Source organism: Podarcis liolepis (genome assembly GCF_965112155.1).
Source record: "Podarcis liolepis genome assembly, chromosome: 1".
In the NCBI taxonomy this organism is placed as follows: Eukaryota; Metazoa; Chordata; class Lepidosauria; order Squamata; family Lacertidae; genus Podarcis; species Podarcis liolepis.
The window spans coordinates 92,130,973-92,156,875 of record NC_139554.1 but is presented as its reverse complement, the minus strand read 5'-3'; the positions used below and the strand labels follow the sequence as shown (position 1 = coordinate 92,156,875).

Below are 25,903 nucleotides of genomic sequence, written 5' to 3'. Positions count from 1 at the left end.
AAGCTTGATGTAAATTATTGCTACTCAAGCCTACTTATTGTCATTTTGTTCTACTCTTATGGTGTTTGTGTTGGCTTTGTGACGACTAATGGGAAGAACTGTTCTAAGTAAAAACGGCCAGGGTAACCAATTTTATGGGTGTTCATATTTGAACTGAAATAAACAGTGTTAAATTGTTACTCTTTAGGTTTATATGTGATGAAGAATTTCACACTGAGATGGATTCAATAATGTTTATGCCATCTCACTACTAAAAACTCAGAAGTTATGTCTTTCTTTGATTGGTATAAACATAAAACCTCATTTTGCAGCCTGCTTTCTCCATATTTTTTCATACAGTCCATGTTCTTGTATGAAAGGTTCTTTACGATTCTCTCAGCAAAAACCAGATAAAGGCAGTAAAGGTTTATTCAAACATTAATATTCAGCATAGAGCTCAGCAGGTATAAGGCACTGGGAGAGCAAAGGTGTTTACCGTATTTTTTGCTCTATAATACTCACTTTTTCCCTCCTAAAAAGTAAGGGAAAATCTGTGTGCGTCTTATGGAGTGAATGCAGGCTGCACAGCTATCCCAGAAGCCAGAACAGCAAGAGGGATTGCTGCTTTCACTGTGCAGCGATCCCTCTTGCTGTTCTGGCTTCAGAGATTCAGAATATTTTTTTTCTTGTTTGTCTCCTCCAAAAACTAGGTGCATCTTATGGTCTGGTGCATCTTATAGAGCGAAAAATACGGTAATAAGTCTCCCTCAGCCACACTGCTTCTGAATCGCTGCACTACAGCAAGTTTCAGAGAAAATAACCCTTAAGACTTCAGTGTGGTGTAGTGGTTAAGAGCGGTGGACTCGTAATCTGGGAAACCGGGTTCGCTTCCCCACTCCTCCACATGCAGCTGCTGGGTGACCTTGGGCTTCTTTGAAGTCTCTCAGCCCCACTCACCTCACAGAATGTTTGTTGTGGGGGAGGAAGGGAAAGGAGAATGTTAGCCGCTTTGAGACTCCTTCAGGTAGTGATAAAGGGGGATATCAAATCCAAACTCCTCCTCCTCTTCTTCTTCTTCTTCTTCTTCTTCCAAGTAACTGTGTAATCCACCCTATTCCAACCTGGTGTCCTCTTGATGTTTTAGACTACAACTTCCATCAGCCCCAGCTTCCATGGCCAATAGTCAAGGATGATGGGAGTTGTGATACAAAACATTATTATTAACAGTAATAATAATTATTCACAGTAATAAAAAAAAATTGAATTGCCTTTTACATATGTTTCCAGGTGATTTACAAACACTATAAAAAAGCTGAACTGTTTTTTAAAAAAACAGTAAGAAAACAATTGAAGATAGGTTTTTAAATAATACAAAATGAACACCTTGGCAAAGACCTTTTCATTTCGCTGTCAAAACAAAAGTGTCTTCAATTTCCAGGAAGTACAGGCAGTGGGTGCCTGCTGCCATATCTCAACAGGGACAGCCGCCCTGCTGTGAGTTACTACAGAGTGGGCTTCTGGAGAATGCCAGGTTGGAAAATGCTGGTGTTGTGTGAACTAGCCTGCAGGATGCCACTCAGGGGAGCTTTCAAGTGAGCAAGACTGCTACACAGTCCCTAAACTTGTATAACCTGTCCTCAGGAAGATGGGCTGTACAAATGTTTAGGCAGTTCCCTTTTATATACTTTCTGTAAGTCCTCTTATCCCCAGCCCAGCCCATAGGACTCTTAAGCAGATGCAGGGATAACATAGAAAAGTTATCAGTGACATAACCTTACTGTGGGAGAGAGCTTACAGCAACTAAACAAACTGTGCCTCAGATTTATCTCAGTTTTGTAAGGGTGACTTTCTAGACTTTGCTGATCTAGACTTAATCCTGATCAGGGAGTAAGCCAGGGGTAGGCAACCTAAGGCCCGGGGGCCCTATGCTGCCCAATCGCCTTCTCAATCTGGCCCACTGACAGTCCGGGAATCAGCGTATTTTTACATGAGTAGAATATGTCCTTTTATTTAAAATGCATCTCTGGGTTATTTGTAGGACCTGCCTGGTGTTTTTACGTGAGTAGAATGTGTGCTTTTATTTAAAATGCATCTCTGGGTTATTTGTGGGGCATAGGAATTCTTTCATTCCCCCCCCCAAAAAAAGTCCAACCCACCACATGATCTGAGGGATGGTGGATCAACCCCCTGCTGAAAAACGTTGCTGACCCCTGGAGTAAGCAAATGATCCCTGAGCAATATGCCATCTATAGCCCAAAGACTGCATAGTTCCCTGAAGTCTTATTTAAAAAAACAGTCTTTTGGGATTTTTGTCCATCTCTGAGTGAGTAATGATTAAGCTACTTTGCAGAATATGTGAGCACCTTGACCTGGACTCAGAAATGAACTGGCAACCAGTGCAGCTGTTTTCAAACATGAGTTACATGAGATCTAAATGGAACTTTAGCCAGTAATCTGACCATTGCCTTTTGGACTAACTGAAGTTTCTGAGTTGCCTTCAAGGGCATATTGCAGTGACTCAGTCTGGAAGTTACTAGAGCATAGAGTACTATGGCCAAGTCATTTCTGTCCAAAAGGGGGAGTAGCTGGCAAACAAATCATAGATGGGAAAAGGTACTCCTAGCCACCAAGCCCACCTTAGTAGCACGGATGAGTCCAGGAACACCCCCAAGGTATGGACCTACTCCATCCAAGGGAGCACAACTCCATCCAGTACAGACCACCTTCTGGACATGAGGACTTGGGACACATAACAGCTATGTCTTTTCAGAATTTATCCTCAATTTATTGGTTCATCATGGCCTCCCAGCAGCTGTCTAACTCCTCAGTTGTGTCTCCCAATTCATTTTAGGGCATATTTTTTTTTAAAAAACCTTAAAATCTTAAGTCCCAGAGGATGCACTCCCCTTTTTGTGTTCATTGGGGGGGGGGAGGAGATTATCTCAACTGTTTAAAACAGTTCACTGTGTAATGTTATTTCTTTTTTTCTGTCTGTCTTCCAACAATCAAAAGAACGGTGCTTGGGGTATCTCATATCCTTAAGTTAATAAATCTTCATGCTGACTACTGCATAAAATCTGTCCGATTTTATTTCAAACAAAAGTATTGGCTAGGTTATTCTGTGCTCCTGCAGAGAGTTGTTAATATACATCACCACTGACACTGTCCAGAACAAAACCTAGGGAACTCTCCATTGTTATTTCTTAGACCTGATATCCTGGCTAGTGCTGGACGGAATAATTCAAGCTAGCAAGTCTCTGTACTTTCGGTAGGTAGGGCAAATGCAGGATTAATCTTTGGGTGGGCTTGAAATAGTGACCTTGGGCCAGTCGCTGTCTCTCAGCTCAACCTACCTCACAGGATTGTTGTGGGGATTAAATGAGGAGAAGAACCATGTAAGCCACCTTGAGCTCCATGAAGAAAAAGGAGGGATATAAATGCAATCAATCAATCAATCAATAGAAGAGCTTTTTGGTGTGTGTTTTTAATGAGCGGGGACGGACGACTTTGGGACAGGCTTAATTAGTGCATTAGCTTCCCTCTGCAGCTCAGTGAAATTTCCTGTGAAACTTGAGAGAGAATCCACTATAGTACTGCATCCCAAACACTGTCAAAGGAGAGACCATCAGGTTGCTAAGGCGTATCCAACCAGCTGCTTGAAGCAGCGACAATGCTTTTAGTTAAAAACAAAAAAAGCCAATTAATCATTAAAGGTAAGCCTGCCCAATCCAAATATCCTTTTGTGTTGCCTGCCCTCCCCCAACTTGCTGATATCCCCTCCCCACTTTCAAGAGGAGAAATGGTGAAACTGGTAGTGGGATAGAGCTTGAGTCCCAGCAATGTTCCATTGTTCTTGAATTATTAGACAGAAGTTTGCAGTGCCAGTGTTCAAGGATGTCATCAGTGTAAACATGTCAAAAGTTCCTCATCATTTTCACGAGCTCCACAGTGGAAAATATATATAAAGCACTTACTTTAACTGGGCGGGATTAGCTCTCAGTAGCCAGAATGATCAAAGCCCTATTCTGTTGCTTGCCCTTCAGAAACAAAGCAAAATCTTGCCCAGGTGGAGGAGTGGAGTTTACAGGTGCCATATTAGGCACATCTTTGGATGGCTCACATGCAACCCGATCACAAAAATGTTTTGATTTAATTTCCATTTCCTATTTCTTAGGGATAGAACCAGCAGTTCTTCCAAGCTCCAATTATAAAAGCATTAAACATATCTGCTGCCATAGTTGATAGCCAACATGCTGCCTCTGACCACTTCCTATTGTGGACAGGGCTTAGAGGTGTGTGCCCAGTCACTTTTTATTAATGGAGTCTTCAGCACAGCATCACCACTTTCTCCCAGAGTTCTAGAACCTGCTGCTTCCCACACTTGGCTTTTCCCAGCTCAGCATCAGTACGTTTAAGAGGATGGCAGCAAAAGTTCCATCGTTGCTTTTTCTTTTTTATTCCATTAGCCTGCAACTTTATACTCTGTAATAAGATATAGTTGCTATAAAAATGTAGAAATAAAGTAACAGCTTCAAGTAGGACCACCACCACCCCTCACATAAAAACAAAATTCCACTGTGTTCAAGCTCCTAGACATCTAAAACATGTTTTCCATGTTTGAAAAGTCATTGGAGTGGAATGGTAGTGTTGCCGTTGTAACTTCTGAGAATGAACATGTGCAACATGAGGAAATGAACAGTTTTAAGGCTGAGATCTTGCTTTCTAGGCCCTGCACTTATTGTGACAATTTCTGCTTATTGATAATTATGTAGATAGTGACAGGCAAATTACACTGCAGAGAACTGTAATGCAGAAATGGAGTTTGCTGTCACATTTGTCCCAGAGAACAAAATATAGAGTATGTTCCACTATTCAGAGAGCTTGTGAAATTTCCACTTTGAATAAGATTTCTCACAGACCCAGGAAAATTCAGAGAAGTGATTTAAACAGATTATGGTTTTAATAAACAAATTCGGTATCAACAGTTACTTAGAGTGAGACCTATTATGATCTCTGATAGGTTGGAACTGCTAGAAGAAACATGGGACAGACTTCTATCTAAACTGTATCCAATGCTGCACAGAACTCGGGCAAATCAATAGTGTGAGAACTCATTTTACAAATAATCTTCAAAGGGGGAAAAATAACACTTCTCAAGTGTTGGTCCCTCTGTCTGAATTAGTTCTACAGTGGTTTGCCCATTTTATTTTCTTAAGGGTTAGATCATTGGTGGGAGACTTCTGGCCTGTGGGCCAAATTAGGCCCACTGGCTTCCTAGTTTGACCCAAACAACACGTATGATGTCAGGCAGAAAAGTGCACACCAAGCTCATTCATGGTCATTCATTTCCAGCTGCTGGGGAAATGGTGTGCTCTTTGAATTACAGCTAGAAAGGCAGGATCTCTTTTGAACTCAAGCTGGGGCTTCAAAGGAGGAAAGGAAAGCTGAGAGCGCACTTAGAATGTGTTCCAGCTTCTTGCTTTGAAGTAGAATCATTTGATGCCATGTGATTGACAGGTGGGCCACCCCACCCATCTGTCAAAGCAGCCTATAGAGGGTGGGGGAGTTTTGGATCTGCCTTGCCAGTTAGATTAAACTTCTGGATTAAACCTGCAGATCTCAGTGACACTTGGAAGTTGATAAATTAGAAAATATTTCCTCTTAACCCACCACGTTTTGCATCATAACTGAACCAGGTTTCTTTTCCTCAAATAAAAATTATTGTGATTAGACTTCCTATCTAGTTTCGGGGGAGTGTACAGGGATGTTTCTGTAATGGGCTTCTTTCTTCCTTCCTTTCTTCCTTTCTTCCTTTCTTTTAGATAAACAGCACCTGGTCTAGAATTCCTTGAGGCTATTTACATTTTGAGATGAGCATCAGTGTGGCAAACACCACATTTTAAGGCATTTTGAACATATGCCTGGCTTATTTGGTTACTTGAAACAAAGAAGAAGGGTCAAACACTGGTGAGATAGTGGGGATGGTAGCCCAACAACATCTGGAGCACCAGGGGTTTTCCATCCTTGCTCTAAACCAGTAAGGAAAATGTTCTGGTTGAGCATGCCATTCCTCCTTGGCACGTATTTAAGTTTATGCCAGGTATGTTACTTGAATCTCTGCCAGCTTATTATGCTTTATAGTTTATGCCATCCTGACAAGCTGTGACTGAGTTAATACTGGCAAAGAGCAGGATTTTCCATGAGGGCTTTGTTTACATTGCATTCTGCATAGTTATCTGGGGACAGGCAGAAGAGAAGGGTGGTTGTTATTGATCGCCACATATAGAAGTTGATCATGACATCTTATCTCTGTGTTACACAACCCACATGGCACAGTGAAAATTGCCTTTTATTTCCCCCACTCCTGAAATGTTCTTTTCTTGTCTGTAAATGTACAAACTATGCTGAATTGCCCATGTCCTCTCAGTGAAGGTCAGCCCAGAGATCCTTCTAAAATGTGTTGTGGTTTTCTTTCAGCAGCAGGCATTCCTCAAACATGGTTAACCCATTTTAATCAGATTAGATGTTTTGCTTTGCATCTAGTTCTTTATATAGGCAGGAATTGCTTCATACAATCTTCTTTCCCTTTTCTTTCCATTCTATTGCTGCACTCTTAATATGGGCCTAAAGTTCCACTTAGAATTATCAGTGCATGCACTTGGTATCTTCTCCCCAACCAATACCCCCTCTCTTTTTTATATAGTTCATGCGTATGAAGCATATGATAACAATAGGATTCACACCATTTCCCAAGAAGATAGTAGAGGAATCGAAGGTCAACGAGCAAAGCAGCTTTAGATCCACATGGCCAAAAGCTGAGGATTACTAAGGGTGGGAGCAGATTGTTTATGGCAGAGTTTTCTCGTATTAGTCCAGTATTCCCCACCATTTTGAACTTCACACAGTGCCCCAGAGCTCCTAAAAGCATTGTTCTTGGTTGCAGTGGAAAATTAAAAATGGTGTGTGATTCGTAGACACAGTTGCTTAAGAACACAGGGAACTGCCTTATATGGAGTCCATCCCGCTCTGTATTTTCTACAATTACTGGCAGCGGCTCTTCCTTAACTGGAGATGCTGGTGATTGAGCCTGGGCCATTCTTCGTGCAAAGCAAGATCCTGTACTGCAGAATGCTGCCCACCAAAATAGCAGAAGTGGAAAAGAAGGCGGATTGCATCAGGACATGCCCATTTCCCAAAAGGCCAAGTTGCTAATTTAATCATGAAAAGAGTCTTACTAGATCACTAATTCAGTTGCAGACTCTGGAAGTTATCCCAGTAGAATTTTGCTCAGAAGATGTTCCCACTGGTGAAAGGGGAGGAGGTGATTTTCACCAAATACTCCTGCCCTTGTAGCTCCCATGCACACCACACCACAACTGCTCTGATGAGTTACAGCACCCTCAGGAATAGTGTGTTTGACTGGCCTTCAAAACTGAAGGGAAAATCAGTGACAGTAGTCTCCTCTTTCTTGCTTGTTCAAAGCTCATTCCGCAAATGGAAGGAGCCTTTCATTTACGGAATGCAAGTCTAGACCCAGCCGTCAGAAAGGTAGATACAATTTTATGTTGTCATATTGGGAGAACTGGGGAGGAGAGGAAAGGCAATATGGATCCTAGAAATGCCTTCAGCAAACTTGGTTGGAAGGTTTTGGTAAAAAGATAATAATGTAAAAGGCTCCATTATACCAAGGAAAGGCCAGTAGGGGTTCATCAGTGGACTCATACTGCCCAGCCCTCACTGTTGCCCTGCCCACCCCTGCCCCACTCTGGTACGCAGCAGCAATTCTGGTACCAGAAAGACCAGATCCTTGTGCTGCTCCTCCCTGACCACTATTCCTACTTATACCAATGTAACTCAGTATTGTATACCCTGATTGGCAGTGGCTCTCCAATATTTCAGACAGACATTCCCAACATGCTGGGTTTTGAACAAGGGACTTTCTGTATGCAAACCAGATGCTCTACCACTGAGCTATTGTTTCTTCAGCTTCCCACCATACAAATAGACTGGAGTATTCTGGGAGCAGAGTCTATTGTTGGAATGTATGGCAAAGTGGAGGGGAAGCCTCATGGGACATGAGAAATCTTGGCTAATGATAGTTGAGGATTTTGAGAGACCTTGACCTGACTCTAAGGATGTCACAGCAGTGACTAATACAGAGTGGGCACTGGTGTTAAATGGCCCATGGTGTGCAAAGGCATCTATAATACGAACAGTACTCTTTTCCCTCTGGAAATTAAAGCTATAGCTTCAGGTAAATTTCCTTGAATTTCTGTTTCCTAAAGAAGGGCTTGATGTCTCAGAAAGTATGGGCTGTCCTGTGAGTGCAGCTGAAGTTTGAGCTGCTAAATGGCTAGCATTTTAAAATATCAAGCTGCTTATTAAAGAGCCTAAGTGTGGAGATTTAGAAGCTTAGCTATAAGCTTTTGTTTTGAAAAGCTTTGCAGTGGCATTATTGTGCAGGGGGGAGGAGGATGGACCACTGCTGAAGTCATTAAAAATTTCTGGTTGTTTGGAAGTAACATCTCAGGTTTATAGAAGTGAAGCTAGGGAAAGTACAGGAGAATAATCTCTCTCTTGTGCTTGACCACATTGGTAAAATTTCTAGTGGAAGCAGGCATTGGTAGGTACTGAAAGGACAATGGGGCAGAAGCCCATGACACAAATGAGCATCATATTTACATATGCTAATATATATAAAGAGAGAGAGAGAGATGACCCTGGGTAATTAAGATGGTGGTGGGTATCTGAGGTCTCACCAGCAGTGCACTTTGCAATGTGCTTAGCTATAAGTAAGGATGGACAAATCTGTCAATTTGATTATTTTTATCAAACATCTGTACCTGATTTGTGGTGGAGTTCTCCTACAGCTTGGCAGTGTGACAAAGCAGAAGGCCATGGTTTCTCCAGGTGAGAGGACTCTCCCTGAGGTAGTTTGACAGAGACCATATAGACAACCAATCTATAAAATAAACTCTTCCTCCCCCGCCCCTTTTTACACCAAACCTCCCATAACTCTTTTTTCATCTTTTGGGTGCTTAGAATGCAACTTGGCAGCATCAATAGATAGACAAGCTCTTTAAATGTGAAATGGTTAATTGGTTGGTTGGTTGGTTGGAAATTGTTTTGAATTGTCTTGGACAAGAAGAAGCAGCTAACAAGTTTAATAAACTAATCATCATCATCTGTACATCCCCAAATCTACTTTGGAGGACCTTCAGCAGAGTGTGGGGGACAGCAGTGTTGTGCAAGAAATCCTTGCACTGATGGAACCTTAGCCTTAACACTGCATTGAATGCAACTCATAATGACAGGAAGACTTATGGATACAGGTTTTGCCCAGATAGTCTCCAGCCTTTAGTGCAGTTATATGAGATTTTTCCACTTGATCATTTTTGTGTGGCTCAGACAGTGCAGTGAGAGATTTACTGGGAAGGAAGGAGCAGTTGGGAGTTTCGTGTTACTATTTTTAGTAAAATGCCTGAAAAGGGAAACGAGAGGGAGATCGGGACAGACACTAACACAGACGCTTCTGAGCATCTCTACTTATGGGACTAGCATTTGCACCATTGAAATGGCTTGGCAAAATGTTCCATACCTGCAAACCCATTTAAAAGGAGCCTTTCCCCACAGTAGGTGTGATTTTCTCATGCCTAAAATTATTCTGCTTCAATATCAGCCTTTTAATGCTTTGAAAATCTCACCCTTTAAAAACAAACGTTCAGGTGATTAGTTACATAGCCACATTATAGGAGTATTTGTCCTCCTTTGCTCTCAGTCCTACTCTTGACAGGAAACAAATGCATTCTGGGGAGGCTGCACCCATTTCCTCTCAGGGCAAAACTACACTCATTACATTGGTACTTTGTGTGTATGGAGCTGCCAATATAATTTTATTTTTTGTAAAAGCAACAGTGGGGGCCCCTGCTTTGGATTGGAGCCATGACATGGGGGAGGGGAATTGGATGCTTTCTCCTCATGCCCCATGGGACCTGAAACCAGAGTTGCCTCTGCACCATTTGCTATTAGCTATGTTGGTACTTTTTTTTTCTTTAAGTGCACAAGTTTCTACCTCTGGCTGGTAGGAATAGCAGGCAGTTGATCTAGTTAGAATTTCATAATCCTAATCCAACAAAGGGATTCCCAGTGACTTTTTTAACAAAAGTAAAACGATGTTGGGAGATCCTGACACTTGTTACAGTGCCATGTTTACACAGTTCCCTTTTGCAAACAGGCAGCTTCTACTTGTATAGTGAATTCACATATTTTGTTGTGCTCAACACAAAGTTCATCTACAAACCCCTCTCTTTGTTTAATTAGGTGAGGCAACAGTGAAGAAAAAACCAGCTCCCAAGACTTCACCCAAAGCAGGTATTGGAATATTGCTATTAATACAGACAAGAGAACAGTAAACAAATGCAGAAAAATTACCATGCAACACACTTTAAACAACCTTGTTAGTTGTACCCATTTGAGTTTGATAGTTTGACAGTTCAGGACAACGATTCTCAGTTACCTGTCTTCTTTTGCAGGTCTGTCAGGTGTGTGTTTGTATCAGTGTAATACAATATGTTGTTTTAAGGCTTAGACACACAGCATTTTCAAGAGACTGTGCAGTTCTCTCAGACAGGAAGTCTTAAACTCCCTCTCATTAGACCTCCCCAAGTTAAAAGTAAAAACCAATTATAACTGAATAAAGTGACTTTAGTTCAAAGACTAACCAAATTCTTATCCCGAATCAGATTTTCCCCCCTGTGCTGATGGATAGATTTCTGCCCCATACATGCCCTTACTCACACTGAACCAGACCTGGAGAATTCATAACCCATCTAGTCAAATGCTGTTCATCAACTATAAATTAGGGCTAATGATTCGTGCTTGATGAGTGTTTTTGCAGTGCCAGGCAGCTAAAAAAAGCAAGAGGTTTAATGGACTTCTGGTGGCCCACAAAAAATTCCTGGTTAGCTGCATTCAATGTGGGACTAGAGGTGGGTGAGCTGTCCCATAGCTCCCTCAGATTAACTCAGAAATTACTGAGATCTTCCACCCTATAGGTCTGGGGGGGGGGGGGATCATGCACATCCTTTTTAGTTTGCATCATCTGTAGAGGGAGATTTGAGTGACTGCATAGACCAAAACCAAGGGAGGAAGTCCAACCCCCTTCATGACGGACACTTTAGGCAAGAGTGCCCTCCATGGAACCCTTGTTTGTTTGTTTTTACCATAGGAAGCTACCTTTATATGCAGGACTTATCTACACTTCCCTTTCTTCCATGCTTTCCAGGCACAGTCTAATGCTTTAAAGCTATGTGTCCAAGTGCTCTCTTTTATTTTCCCTTTCTTTTTTGCTCCAGAGCTTTCCCCATTAAAATCAACTCTTTTCAAGCTGAATCCGTGGAAAACTCTAATTTCTGGTTGTTGCACTTCAGCTTTAAAGAGCATGTTTTCATGGGGAAAGGGAAAAAAAGAAGAGCACTTGGACACAGAGCTTTAAAGTGTGGACCTGTGCCTGGAAAGAGCAGGGCAAAAGGTAAGTCATATCATTAGTCTGTCTAGCTCAGTGCTACCTACACCGAAAGGCGTGCCAGGGTTTCAGGAAAGGTTCTCTCCCAGTCCTAACATGGAGATGGCAAGCACTGATCCAGTTGCTCTACCACTGAGCTGCAGCTCTTCCTCATTTGTCAACTCAGTCTTGTCTCTAGAGACCTCTAAAGGGCATCTCCAAGACTGAGCTGAAATTGCTGCCTTGTTATCCTGTAATCCTGGTAGAGCTGTTGGTGTGCTTTACTTTTAACCTCCCATCCCTGGCTTCACTCAGCCAGGAGACTGGGCTCTTTTCACAGGTGAAGCTTTGAAAAATTGGTTAGATAAATGGGAATAGGTTAACCTACCCATCTGGATGCATTGACATGATAACTTTGAAAAGTCTGTCCGTCAGCCCAAGAAGCAGCCCTGCATCAGTGAAAAATGGAGGGAAGCAGAGCCACATAGATGTAGGCACACTTTTAATGCCTTAGTTGTTAGCTTCCTAAACTCAGAGCCAAAAACTTGCTCCAGTGAGATCTCTAAATAAATCCTCCCTTTTTGCCAGCTCTTCCCCCCCAGATTGTTCAGTTCCCAGAAGACCAAAAAGTTCGGGCTGGTGAATCGGTGGAGCTGTTGTGCAAAGTCGCAGGAACTCTGCCCTTAACCTGTACCTGGATGAAATTTCGGAAGCAGGTAACACTATCTTTGTTGCTGTTCTTTTGTTCATAGGTTGCATGATAGAAGGTGGTATCTGAAAATAATGTTTGCATATATGGCGTATTCATGTTCACCCAGAATCATATGTTGCACATGCAGCCAAATGTCAGCTATTTTCCTACACAGCAACTTGCATCTACATCAGCTGGAGCAAGAAGCTTTTTATCCTATGAAATATCCTAGTAATGATAACTCTGTGGCACGTTTGTCCATGCTGAATATTACTGAAAAGTCCTAACTAAATGTGGTAGTAAAACAGACACCATGGCAAAGGTGTAGTTCAATAATGACTTGCTGTTTCCTTGAAAGTAAGGGCTAAGCTACACACAGTGCTAAATGCATCACTTAAGGTAGTGATTCTTTTTTAAATGGTCAGTGGTAGGTAGCTCCCCCTCCTTGCCCCCCTCCACATGAAGATTAGGGCCATCGTTTTCTAGGAGAGGAGATTGAACCTCCGCTGTCCTGAAGTTTCAGTCCCAGCAAAAGCATTCTCCTCCCATGCCGCTATTAGTTCAGGAAGAAAATTACTACAATGGGAATTTCTTTCCTGGAAGAGCGAGCAGGTTTTGTGTGTCTGATTTTGTTGGGACTACAGCTACCAAGGACAGTGGGGTGATTAAATCCCCTCTCCCAGCACAATACAGTCCTGATCACACACTATGCATGCTATTTAATATTTCATAAGCATTCATGAAATTACAAGTGATGCATTTAGCAAAGGAATTGCTTGTAGATGGTGTTTGCCTCCATGAGGCAAACATAGCATAATAGTGTGTTATCTTATGCAAATAAATAAATCCTACTGATCTTCTCCTCCCTACACTGCTCTTGAGAGATCCCCCAGATATGCTTTTTTGTCCCATCTCAGCTTGTGTGGAGGCAGCCAAATATAGTATTCAGATCTTGGCTTACGGATAACTGTTGCTTTGCCTCAGGGTGCTGACTGAAAAGCCAGGGATATGATTAGACTCGTTATTATTTCACTTTTAGGATCAGAGAGAGATGTCTGCTACACTCGGAGGTTTTCTTGTCATTAACCTCTCTCATTCTTATGTTTTTGTAGTTTCACTGGTCTGTGTTTTTCTTACGAATTCCATTATTTTCAACAAATACATCTTCATTTCCTTCTTCTGCCCCATTCCTTAGTACCATTTTGGAATCTAGAAAAATCCCTTGTAATTGCCATGGAGGGGTTATACATTATTATTTTTAGATCAGTGTTAATCCAGTTGCCCCACATGCTTGTGCCATTTGAGCGGAAGGGTAAGTGCTTGGATATTAGCTACGCTTTCGGACCACTGCATAACTTGTGTTCTATGGGAAAAGGTTGCATACTTTTTTTTTTTTTTTTACTTTGTGGAGATCACACCCAAACTGAGTTTAGTTAGAGGTAGGAATAATACAAATGGTTTCTGGACAGCTTTTGTGGGTCTCTTTATTTTTATCCCATTTTACAGCCAAGTATTGTCTCCCTAAGAAGCTCAAAAGTAAAGAGAAAGAGAGAGACTCTGCCTTCAATCTTAACAAACTAAACAAAGCACACAAGGGAAGGGGAATGGAAGAAAAGGTAGAAGAGAGAGATCAGTCCATCAAGGCCAGAATGATGTGGCAAGCTGTATCAAGTTTGAGCCAGGCTGGTGTTTCTGCTTGGACAGTGGTTGGTGGCTTTTGTTCCCTTTGGCTGACGGATGGAGCCAGAGTGTCCTTTTCACTTGTTTCTGCAGTCCCAGGGCAACGGACAACTGCAGCTGTGTGTTCTTTCTGGCAGGGACATTTTATGATGATGATTTACTTGCTTCTCATTTGTTAGCTTTTAAAATCTGTTTTATGAATACCGTTTTAAATTTTTGTTTCTTAGCCACCTTCAGTTGTTCAGTTATCAACTAGAAAGGCAGGATATAAATATTCACAGTCGAGAAGTAGCTCTAAGTCCCTTCTATAAAAGAGCATGGCCGCTTGTCCTACTTTACAGAGAGCAGTCCTCTATTTGAATAGCTGTCTGGTCCAATGTCAATTTAAAGGTTAAAAAAAACAACAGTGATAAGAAGTAAGAGAAGGAACCTCAAAATTGCTCATAACAGCATGTGGACAAAAGATTATGCAGGAACAGAGGTTTTTGCTGAGTCTCTTTTGGCCATTTTGGCTCATGTCCACAGCTGACCACTGAGCTGACAGTATGATCAGGAAGCTGCTTGCCAGCAGCTCCTGACAAAGGTATTTCTGAATTTGCATACATACGCATATGCAAATATGAACATCTCCGCCATCTTTTGTCTTAATTTTTGTTGAAGCATTGCCTCTCCTTTTGGTAATGCATAAGTGGCCATCCTAGTGCCAATTCTTGGGCAGCAATAAACCAAGATGCCTGCTGCTTGGGGATATTTCATGTTGAGACCTCGGACTCCAGTGGCAGACAGTTATACCAATCTATCATTTCTGGTATAGTCTATGTAACCATAATGCTTCTGTTAGGCTTGATACCCCAATAATCTGTTCTGTTAAGTGGAATGATCACCACCTTGAATTCCTGGATAACTCAATACCTTTTCAAGATTTTCTAAGTTTTGCTGATCATACCAGATGTAGCTAAATTCCATAGATGACTGTGTCCATACTACAATCACATGGACCAAGGGAATCCATTGGTGACAAGTTCATTACATAAAAAATTATTATCTAGATTGTACAATTTCTTGATAACAATTTCAAGAATGGTGTGTGATTCACATGTTTACATTTCTTCCGTTGCACAGAACTAAAGGAGTCTGAGCTTCACATTAAGGTTTTCTGAACACTAGTTAAAAAAATATGATAAAGACAAAATAAAGCCTGTTGAGAACTGAAATCCTCCTGAGATCTTGTGAATTTATTACTACTCCTACAGGATCAGCTACAGGAAGCTAGCTTTTGCAGTCTTTTGCCAGAATAGACTTTGTTACTAAGACCTTCATGATTTTTTTGTTGTCTCAAAATGTACAGCAGGACATGCCAAACTAAATAGCCTTCATTTTTAATGAAACTCTGGATGAGCTGGAGCAACTCTTATCTAACAGGAAGTGGAGGGGAGGACACTGACGCTATTATCTATTCTCATATTTAGAACAGACTGTGCTGCTGAAAAAAAAAATTAAGTATCTAACCTCTTGCTTGCCCTTATTGACTAAACTTCATGAAAATCAAGTTCTAAGTATTCTTGACATTTTTGACCATGATTCTTCATAGAATTGTAGAGTTGGAAGGGGTCCTGAGGGTCATCTAATTCAACCCCCTGCTATGCAGGGATCTCAACTAAAACATCCATAACAGACAGCTATACAACCTCTCTTTAAAAACCTCCAATGAAAGAGAGTTCCCCACCTTCCAAGGGAGCTCATTCCATTGTAGAACAGCTCTTACTGTCAGAAAGTTCTTCCTGGTGTTTAGTTGGACTCTCTGTTCTTGTAACTTGAATCCATTGGTTCAGGTCTTAGCCTCCAGAGCAGAAGAAACCAAGCTTGCTCTGTCTTCCATGTGATAGCCCTTTAGAGATTTGAAGAAATTCATGGCCAGTCGTACTGTTTGTTAGTTATAATTCATTTCTGTAAAATGGGTACAATGTTTTGAATGTACCCAGTTTGATGACTGAAATAACTATTTTACACAATAAATAATTTTGCACAGTTTTATTGCTTAAAACATACAGTATTATAGAAACTGCTTGACTGGTGATCTAAGCAACTAGAAGGGGATCTAAGAGAGCAAACAGAAGGGTGATATCAAGGGATATGACAGATTGATGAGTTCTGCCAAACATACGTGTCCCACTTCTTTAGTGTTTGGCAATTCCTTAAATTGACTTTAAATTATATTTTCAAAATACCAGCCTTAACCTATCTCTTTAATTTGGCAGATCCAAGAGAGTGAACACATCAAAATTGAGAATGCTGAGAACAGCAGTAAGCTAACTATCTCCTCCACTAAGCAGGAACATTGTGGATGTTATACTTTAGTAGTAGAAAACAAACTGGGCAGCAGACAAGCCCAGGTTAACCTCACCATTGTAGGTAAGTAAACTGGATTGTTATTTTTGTAGTTAATGTTGATAAGTGACCTGGGCTTCTCAACTTGAATCAATGCAATTAATTATGGAGGAAAACAATGAATGATTATTTTCCATATTTTTGGAATCAGTTTATGCCCTAGTTTGTGTCCTTTTTTTGGTTGGAGAACTGCATCACAGAATTGAGAGAAGTGTAAATATTGTGAGATAACTGTGTTTCAGTTTGCGCGTTTCATGAAATGTGAATTGGGCAGGTTTGTATTAAAATGTGAACTGAACAAAATTAATCCCCTATTCTCAATGGTGAAAATGAGAACAAATATATTCTTCCTTCAATAATTTCTAAAGGTCACTTATAATTGAGTAATATAAATTGAAATCTTGATAATTAATGATTGCTAGCACTAGGTCTGATATTGTAAAGACATTTATTTAGTTAAAGGCTCTGATTTTTACCTCATAAAGGCAGATATACATATCACAGCCATATACAGAACCCAGAAGGCAATTAGCATATACAATCCCGAAAATATAAGCTTCTATATAAAAAGATGAAGTCTATAGTGCTCATTGTTGTGCAGAAGAGCTTATGGGCACAATCTACTCCTGGTTGTGGGAAAAAGCAGAGCCTGTAAGTTTTAGAAGCAACAACACAAGCAGCACGATCATTGTGGTGTATTGAAATGACACACAGAAGCTCTCATGGAGGATTAAAAGTGGAAGTTCATCGAAGTCAGTATATTGAGAGAAACTGTTGTTTTATGAGGGGAAAGTTCTTTTCACTGAAGAACTTGATAGCTATGTAAAGATGGATCTTAAGTGCTTTTTTTTAAAAAAAGAGAGTTGCCCTTTCCCCCTTCCCATGTTTATGCTAAAGATAGAATTCATCAACATCTATACAGAATAATGCTTTTAAATTACAGCCCATTTCCCCCCTTGGAAATATAAGCTGCATGGTACTTTTTTTTCTAATGAAAGCAGAGCAGTTTACAGTCACACACACACACACACACACATGCCCTGAGAGCGGTAACATAGAGTTCAGTTATGGCCTTTTATGGTTTCATTTTTCTCCCGCAGATGAATCTCAAGTGCAGTCTTTGCCAGCAATGTCGGCATGGACATCATCCAGCAGGCTTTAGCAGTATATTAAATACCTTCTGTGGCTAAACAGCCTAGCCCATGGAAAGGAATTAATTGTTGCTTTATGTCTGCTCTTCATCTGGCAGGCAAATATCACAATAGCTAATAATAGTGTGGAATGGTAATATGATAACTCAAATTAAAGTAGCCAAGGTATCTAAAGAGGACTACCTTGAGCGTAGTGCTTCCTTTCTGAAGCAAAACGTACCTCCTGATACGGAGTCCCCGAGTGGAAGACACCCAGTCAGCAATCATGGCAGTTGGGACTTGGGAAGCTGTAAGCCAAAGAAGCAATAGCTTCTAAGTTAAATAGTGAAGATATAGGAAAGAAGTCCCACTAGCTGTATTATTAAATAACTTGTATGTCTCTTATCTCCCAAACCGTACCTGAGGATCCCTGTAAGAAGCATTTCATTTTATCCGAGCCAGTGTAAGCATGCAAGGAAGCATTCAGTACAGCACTCATGAGACTTGCACATATATGCTTTGAAAGTGCCCTCTGATCCAATGGTCCCTGCACATGTGAAACTGGTACATCAGAGAGAGAGAGAGAGAGAGTGTTCACAGCTAGTCTTTTACACCTCAATAATACCATATTTTTCGCCCTACAGGATGCACTTTCCCCCCTCCAAAAATGAAGGGGAAATGGGTGTGCGTCCTATGGGGCGAATGCAGGCTTTCGCTGAAGCCTGGAGAGCGAGAGGGGTCGGTGTGCACCAACCCCTCTCACTCTCCAGGCTTCAGGAAGCTATCCGCAAGCCTGGGGAGACCGGTGCGACTTCCCACCAGGCTCCCAAGGCTTGCGGACAGCAGCCTGCAGCCTGAAACCTGGGGAGCGCAGCGGAGCGCGCCCCGGGCTTCGGGCTGCTCTCCACAAGCCTAGGGAGCCCGGCGGGAAGTCGCGCCGTTCTCCCAAGGCTTACGGAGAGCTGCCTGCATCCTGAAGCCTGGTGCGCGCTGAGCAGCGCGCCCGGGCTTCGGGCAGATATCTGCAAGCCTGGGGAGACCGGCACGACTTCCCGCTGGGCTCCCTAGGCTTGCGGATAGCAGCCTGTTCTGGGGACTGGGGTCAGGGAAGCTCGGGCTTCCCCCGCCCCAGCCCCGCGCCTGGGGGGGGAATTTTTTTCCCCTTTATTTCCCCCCCCCCCAAAAAAAAACTAGGTGCACCCTATGGGCCGGTGCGCCCTATGGGGCGAAAAATACAGTAATTTATAATAATCATAATTTATTATTTATACCCCGCCCATCTGGCTGGGTTTCCCCAGCCACTCTGGGTGGCTTCCAACCCAATATTAAAAACACAATACAGTATCAAACATTAAAAACTTCCCTAAACAGTGCTACCTTCAGATGTCTTTTAAAAGTAAGATAGTTTCTTATTGCCTTGACATCTGCTGGGAGGGCATTCCACAGGGCAGGCTCCACTACTGAGAAGGCCCTCTGCCTGATTCTCTGTAACCTCACTCCTCACAGCAAGGGAACTGCTAGAAGGCCCTCGGCGCTGGACCTTGGTGTCCGGGCTGAACGATGGGGGTGGAGTCGCTCCTTCAGGTATACAGGACCAAGGTCATTTGGGGCTTTAAACACCAAGTTCCATGTGATATACAAGACTACAGTGAAAGGCCTGTGCATGTATACACTCCACACACACACACACACACAAACACACCTGCCTCACAGTTCTATAAAGAAAAACATCTTTAAAACATTTTATCATCTGCAGCTGGATAATTTTACTTGGTGCTGAGGCTTTGTGCTCTATATTAAAGAGAGGTAACAATGTGGTGCATATTAATAGGACGGTACAAGACTACTTAAATATAGCTTTAAATTCAAAAGTTGATTTTGGATCTTAGTCCTACATATCTAATCAGTTCATACCGAAGAATAAGTAAACATCCGTTCTCTTTCAGCAGAAGGCAGAGATCCACTGGTTGTTTCAAGTCTGTTAGTACTCAACTGCAATACAAATTAGTCACAATAATAGCGGCCATAATACATCCATTTGCTTGCAGTGTTTCCAGATGTAATGATTTGTCCCTGTACTTGAAGTTGTTATGAAATGTGATTGCAGGAATAGTTAGTGGGACATACATTATTTTTGGTCAAAAGCACAATGCCCTCTCTCAACTGCTTTTTAGATTGTCAGCAGGGAGCCAGGTTCCCACATACAAGTCTCTGCTGAAGGCCTACACTTTGGCCTACAGTCAGTAAGACTGATGTTGCCCTCCCTGCTCAGATGCTGAGAAATAGTCTTTGAAGGACTCTGCATGTTGAAAATGAAAAGTTGGACCATAAGGTTCTAAGCAAATACGAAATTATCCATGAGATCAAAGATGTATCAGATTTTATCCAAAACAAAATTTCCATTGTTGTTACTATTAAAATTAAATTATATCTACATAAACAACATTTACTTAAATCAAAAACCTACCCCAAAATAGGTTTTTGTATAATATTTACAGAGTTTCTTGTTACAAAATCAAATAAACAAATACCACTTTTGAGTGCACATGTTCAGTCTCTGGACTCAGCTACATTCAGGCAATTACGGTATATTGTTATAACTGTGTTATAAACATGCAACACCAGATGGTGCTGTTTGAGCTTTCATCAATTTGATTTTCCATTATGAGCTTAAGAATGTGTTTTCCTGTAATGCTTTTTTTAATGTGTCTAGATCCAACCTCTGTCTTTCTTTTACTTAACAATAACATAACTTGTCTGTTTTGACATCAATATGCACCAGCTGTATTGGGAGCCAGTTCCACTGACGTCATAAGAGCACAATAGCCAGAGTGCTGGATCAAACAAATGGGCCATCAAGTCGAGCATTCTGCTTCCCACAGTGGCACAAGCAGGTTACGAAACCCACAAGCTTATAAAGGTTATAAAGTCAATAGCCCTGCATTGTTGTTGCTCCCAACAGCTGGTGTTACATAATGAGGTGTTCTCAAAGTAAAGGAAGGATTGAACTCTGATTAATAAGAATACACACAGAGGTTTGAACCAGCAAGACTCTGGGAAGGGTGCGTATAATAGTCTCTCTCTCCCTCCAGCCCCTCAGCCCAGGTCGTTTTATACACAAAATAACTTTTTACAGAGTGTTGGTCTGTAAACGCAGATTTCTTCTAAGCATTTCAACAAACCCTACGTGGGGAGAAAGTTAAACTACCAAAACTAATTAAGCACACAGATTTCTGGGGGTACGTGAAAAGAAATGGAACAGGGATGCAGAGGTGTGGATTGATCAAAAATCAAATAGTGTAAACCCAGTCAACTCAATGCTTTCACTGCTGACACAGATGGCTTACTCTATATTTGTTATAATTCCTCATAGCAATCCCACCTGATCACTACACATAAGAACATAGAATCATAGAATTATAGAGTTGGAAGGGATCCCAAGGGTCAACTAGTCCAACCCCGTGGCCATCCAACCTCTGCTTAAAATCTCACAAGGAAAGAGAGTCCACCGCTATTCAATTCTGCTTTGTGATATACTTCTTCTGAACTTGGGCATTGCCATCACTAGTAGACATTGATAAACCTCTACCACATGTTTTAATAATCCTATATTGGCTTGGCCTGCTTGCTGCTATCCACTGAGCTGAGCAGCTGCTGCATTTTCTTTCTTTTCTTTTAAGCAAAATTACCTTTGCTAGTAAAGCTGTAATGTTGTGGTGATGTACAAAAAACTGATGTGTTTATAGCATGCAGCCAGCAGCAGCTAGCTTCTACACAGCCATTTCAACACATAACAATGCAGTTACAAGTCCAATTAAAAAGAATAACTGCTGCTATTGGCTCAAGAGGCTGTGCAACTGAGCCATTACTTAGTAAATATGTTTAGGATTGTTGTGTTCAGCACTAGTGAAATAGAGGCTTTCCCACAAATATGCAAACATCTTTTTCTGTTTTTGGAAAAAAACTCTTAGTTGTTGTTTTTCCAAAAAGGAAGTTTGGCATCATGATAGGTTGCCCTTCCATCTCTGGGTGATCTTTACTGCTCACATACTTTACTAATGGATATGTCCTGATCTTAAATTATTTTTCCTGTGTTTGCCTCATTACTTTCCAGTGTGCATCTGTCTACTACTTCAGTTTTTATCCCCCTTCAGAATTACTGTCTATATTCTCTCCTTTTACCTTTCCTCACTGTTTTTACTTTGTCTTTCAACTTTATAATTATTGTTGTCCCTTTGGTTCAGTCATAAATGGTTTATTTCATTGAACTCAATGGACTGTGTGGCAAGCAGTGGATTCTGACCCTTATTTTTTAAGATCAGTTCTGAGAAAAGATTCTTCTGAGGCATATAGCATCCATATGCAATGTTAGAATTAGTTTTGAATTCACCAACTCGGTGCCCTCAAGATGTGCTGATTGGGGCTGATAGGAGATGTATGAAGTTGAAGGGCACCAGGTTGGCAAAGTCTGTTTAGAGAAAAGCCAAATATACCTTTTTGTACCTCAGGAGAAACAAGACAATCTGTTAAGTGAATTATTCTAAAGTATTCCCATTAAACTTATTAAATGTGTTCCAGTGTAGGTGAGTTGTGAATTACAGTAATCATCAAAGAGTAGACTATTGTTCCAGGACCTTAGGTGTCTGAGTACCTGGGCTCCTAAAAACATAATACTGGCATTATTTCAGCTCTGTTGTACAATGTTGGCTCCTGCTCTTGGGGTGAGACCTTTGTATAGGAACAACAACTCTGTTTAGCTCTGTACCTTTACGCACAGAAGTTGGCACTGGCTAGGCTAGAAAAGCCAGACTTAAAGCAACATAGTGCGGCATGATCTCTGTATGAAGCATATATATTAATGTAGCATGCTAGCCCTATAGCAGTAAGAGTTCTGTACCCAGAAAGACAAAACACTTTCTGCTACTGGCTCTTGCTGCCTTCTAAAACCAGGATGACCAACGAGAAGTGCCAGGTAGCAAATAGTGCTGTTGGATCCATGGTTCAAATTAGTGATGGGTGAAGGATTAGGCTAACAAGGCTGTAATTTTCAGGTCCAGCTATAAATTCTTAACCCATACCATACCCTGGTGTTTGTTGCACTATATGATGGTTGCAAGATGTGTACAAAGCAGGGGTGGGGAAGCGGTGGTCCTCCAGATTGTTGGTAGGGGAGCATGCCTCTCATGTTGACTGAGGCTTGTGGGAATCAGAGTTCAACAACATTTGGAGGGCCACAGCTTTCCCATCTCTCACATAGAGCATGTGAAGCAGGGTAATCAGCGGGAGTTCTCAGAGTCCACTTGCGGAGCCAGTGCCTGTCTGTAAGAGAGAGAAATGGGAGAATGTCTTTGTCGGCATATAACACATTTTTATGTGTGCCCCCCCCCTTATCTGTAGATAAACCTGATCCTCCAGCAGGAACGCCTTGTGCTTCAGACATAAGGAGTTCTTCCCTCACCCTCTCATGGTACGGTTCTTCATACGATGGTGGAAGCGCAGTGCAATCCTACACTGTGGAAATCTGGAATACAGCGGACAAGAAATGGACTGATCTCACCACATGCCGCAGCACTTCATACAACGTCCAGGACCTGCTGGCTGACAGGGAGTACAAATTCAGGGTGCGAGCTGCTAACGTGTATGGGATAAGTGAGCCAAGTCATGAATCTGAGCTAGTAAAAGTGGGAGACAAGCAAGAAGGTAAGTTTGTTGTCACTTGAAATTTATGGTAATTATGGTAGTATATACCTTTTGGTTTTTACTTTGGCAGCTTTTATGTGTAGATCACCTTTTTCTTCTTAATCTGGGGACTGGGTGCCAGACTGGATAGTACACACAAGAAAACTGAGCATTTATGCTCTTGCATCTCCCCATGGTCCAGTTGGTTAGAAGATCTGGGTGGCTTCATAAAACGTAGGATTCAAAGAATTGAAAAAGTGAGTGTGCATGCATATGTATGAGAATATTTCATAATCAGCTTCGGCGTTTTGGAAAGACTGTTTACCAAAAAGAGGAGAAAAGTTTGCAGGCCAGATTTACCAGTTCTTGTGGTAGTGGAAGCCAGTGCAACGAGTCCTTTTAGTATAACAGGACTTCCCCTCCCTCCTCCCCCACATGTCCTCTCCAAATCTGCTTGGGGGGGTCAGGAAAACCCTCAGAACAGCACACAGGGTGGGGCAGGGGGAGGAAAAGGGAGATAGTTCTATATGGCAAGCAGCAATGTTTCACACAACATTGAATTCCACTCTGTCTTGGAGTTATGTATTCTGATTGAATCCCAGTTTTGACATTATATTGTTGCTGTAGTGGTGTAGTACAGAAGGGCAGGTGAACCATGAACTGTGACCTGGAAATTCCTGGTTCAGATCCTAGCTCAGCCACAAGCTCCACATGTAGCTTGGAGTGAGGGCATAGTGACTGAGCCAGGCATGTTTCTCTTGTGAGGCCGTTCTGTAATTCTGGTGCCCTTTTATCCTTACAACCATCATGTAAAGGTGAGTCAGAATTATTATCTCCTGTTGCAGATGGGGCTCTAAGGCTGACTGGTCACACATTAAAAATCATTGTGGCACAAGCTTTCCTAGGCCATTTCATCATTGTCTCTGGTGGTACAATAAAACGATAGCTTATTGGGTATTGTGTGCATGCTATGAGTTGTTTTATTCAGTACAGTGGTGCCCCGCAAGACGAATGCCTCGCAAGACGGAAAACTCGCTAGACGAAAGAGTTTTCCGTTTTGGAGGTGCTTCGCAAAACGAATCTCCTATGGGCTTGCTTCGCAAGATGAAAATGTCTTGTGAGTTCCTGCGGGTTTCCCCCCCCCTTTCCCCCCTTTTTCTAAGCCGCTAAGCCGCTTATCAGCTGATCCGATCAGCCGATAAGCCGCTAAAAGCCGCTAATCCACTAATCCGTCAATGGGCTTGCTTCGCAAGACGAAAAAACCGCTAGACGAAGAGAATCACAGAATGGATTCTTTTCGTCTTGCGAGGCACTACTGTACTCATGCTGCCATTTACAATAACAGATTAACACTAGTAGGGCTACCTCTTCCTTCAACTGCCCTACAAGCCATTTTAACGGGTCTTCCTATTCACCCCTCCTTTTCTGGAGGTTCTTGCTCTTGCCTTCCTGAGCACAGATTGCTGGACTAGTTAAAAAAGGAGGGGAAATGAACCACAAGTCTCTCTTTCACTGCACCCCTCCTTCACACGCCTCCATTAGTGAGGAAGAAACATGGTGCTGCTACAGACGCCAAATTGTGGGGAGGGGAAGTCCTTTCCTCATACAGAAAGGCCCTGAAGGCGAGAAAGTTACTATATGTATTATTTTGCCCTAATGTTTTTCATTCCTAAAGACAACCTCTGTAAAAGAGAGGCCAAATATAGCAGAAGTCATATCCCAGACATCCACACGTTCCAAGTGTGGAATTAAAGGGGGTCTTGTGAATTTCTTGCTACTGATGTATAGGGTTTTTCCTAAGAGCCATGTATGGCATTGGAAGGTTCAGCTTCAGTTTTTAAAAGAGAGATAGTTGAGAGTTAGGTGACGGCCCTTCCCCCAGTTTTCTTGCATTCAGTTCATGAAGAATGGATTATGTGTTCCAATTCCCTCTTCCTGTTTTTAAGTATGTTCTATATATAGTACTTTGTAGGTTTAATTTACTTCGGCATAACCACAAAAAGTTCATAATATTATTCTAGAGTAAAATAATAGAATAAAATAACATTGCAATCATTGAGAGCTGTATTATATTATTAACGTCAGCTCCTAAGCACATAGGATTTATCCAGCTTCTGTTCATTGAGGATTTCAATGGAGGGACATCACACTGATCATCAGAATTCTCCTCTTTTATACAGTATGCACTCAATATAAGTAGAGATTTTCCCTCAAAGAGAGAATGGAGCAGAAAATCCGGAAAGTGGCAGTACCCATTTCCCTATGCTATCATGGCCCCTCTCTTTCACTGGAGGAAGAATGTCCATTTAAGCCTCCCTAATTCTGTATTTTGCAGTGGCACATATACATGAAAGGAAACACAGTATAATAAATTTAAATAAACTAAAGGAGCAGGACATGATTCAACAATGGGCCTTGGCAGTTGCCCATGCATGCCAGTTGCTGATGTCATCCCTGTAGCCTTGTCAAGAGACGAGGAACTCACATACAGAATTCAACTTTTAATCCTTAAAGGGGGGAATAAAGATGGTATGAGAAGGCATTCTTTATAGACATATACATTTATATTTGGTTATAGGTCCCAAAGAGGAAGAAGAAGAAGCTGAAGGATCTGATGATGGTAAGAAATTGCTCTTTCACCATACTATGCTTGCAGTGCGTGGGCCTCCTTGTAATCAGATGTGTTTTTCCCCTGCCAACTTCTAGAAGAGAAGGAAACAGAATTTGACTATCGGACAGTGGCTATCAATACAGAACAAAAAGTTTCAGACTCCTACAATGTTGAAGAAAGACTGGGATCGTAAGTGTAGCAATATGCATTTTCTTCTAAGCATGTTTTCTTGACCGTTAAAT

General features: G+C 41.7%; 1 protein-coding gene across 18 annotated transcripts in view; it reads left to right on the top strand.

Annotated features, from left to right (window-relative positions):
- MYLK (myosin light chain kinase) overlaps nt 1-25,903 on the top strand; it is a 170,560-nt gene that overhangs the window by 126,907 nt on the left and 17,750 nt on the right. For 14 of the 18 annotated variants that reach the window (XM_083487817.1, XM_083487805.1, XM_083487804.1 and 11 more), the window contains 6 exons: nt 10,300-10,350; nt 12,071-12,198; nt 16,112-16,265; nt 22,769-23,071; nt 25,629-25,670; nt 25,757-25,850. In XM_083487817.1, the coding sequence (XP_083343943.1) occupies nt 10,300-10,350; nt 12,071-12,198; nt 16,112-16,265; nt 22,769-23,071; nt 25,629-25,670; nt 25,757-25,850 (772 nt within the window). The remainder of the gene's footprint in view (nt 1-10,299; nt 10,351-12,070; nt 12,199-16,111; nt 16,266-22,768; nt 23,072-25,628; nt 25,671-25,756; nt 25,851-25,903) is intronic. The other 4 variants (XM_083487807.1, XM_083487820.1, XM_083487819.1 and 1 more) reach the window with 1 other exon arrangement.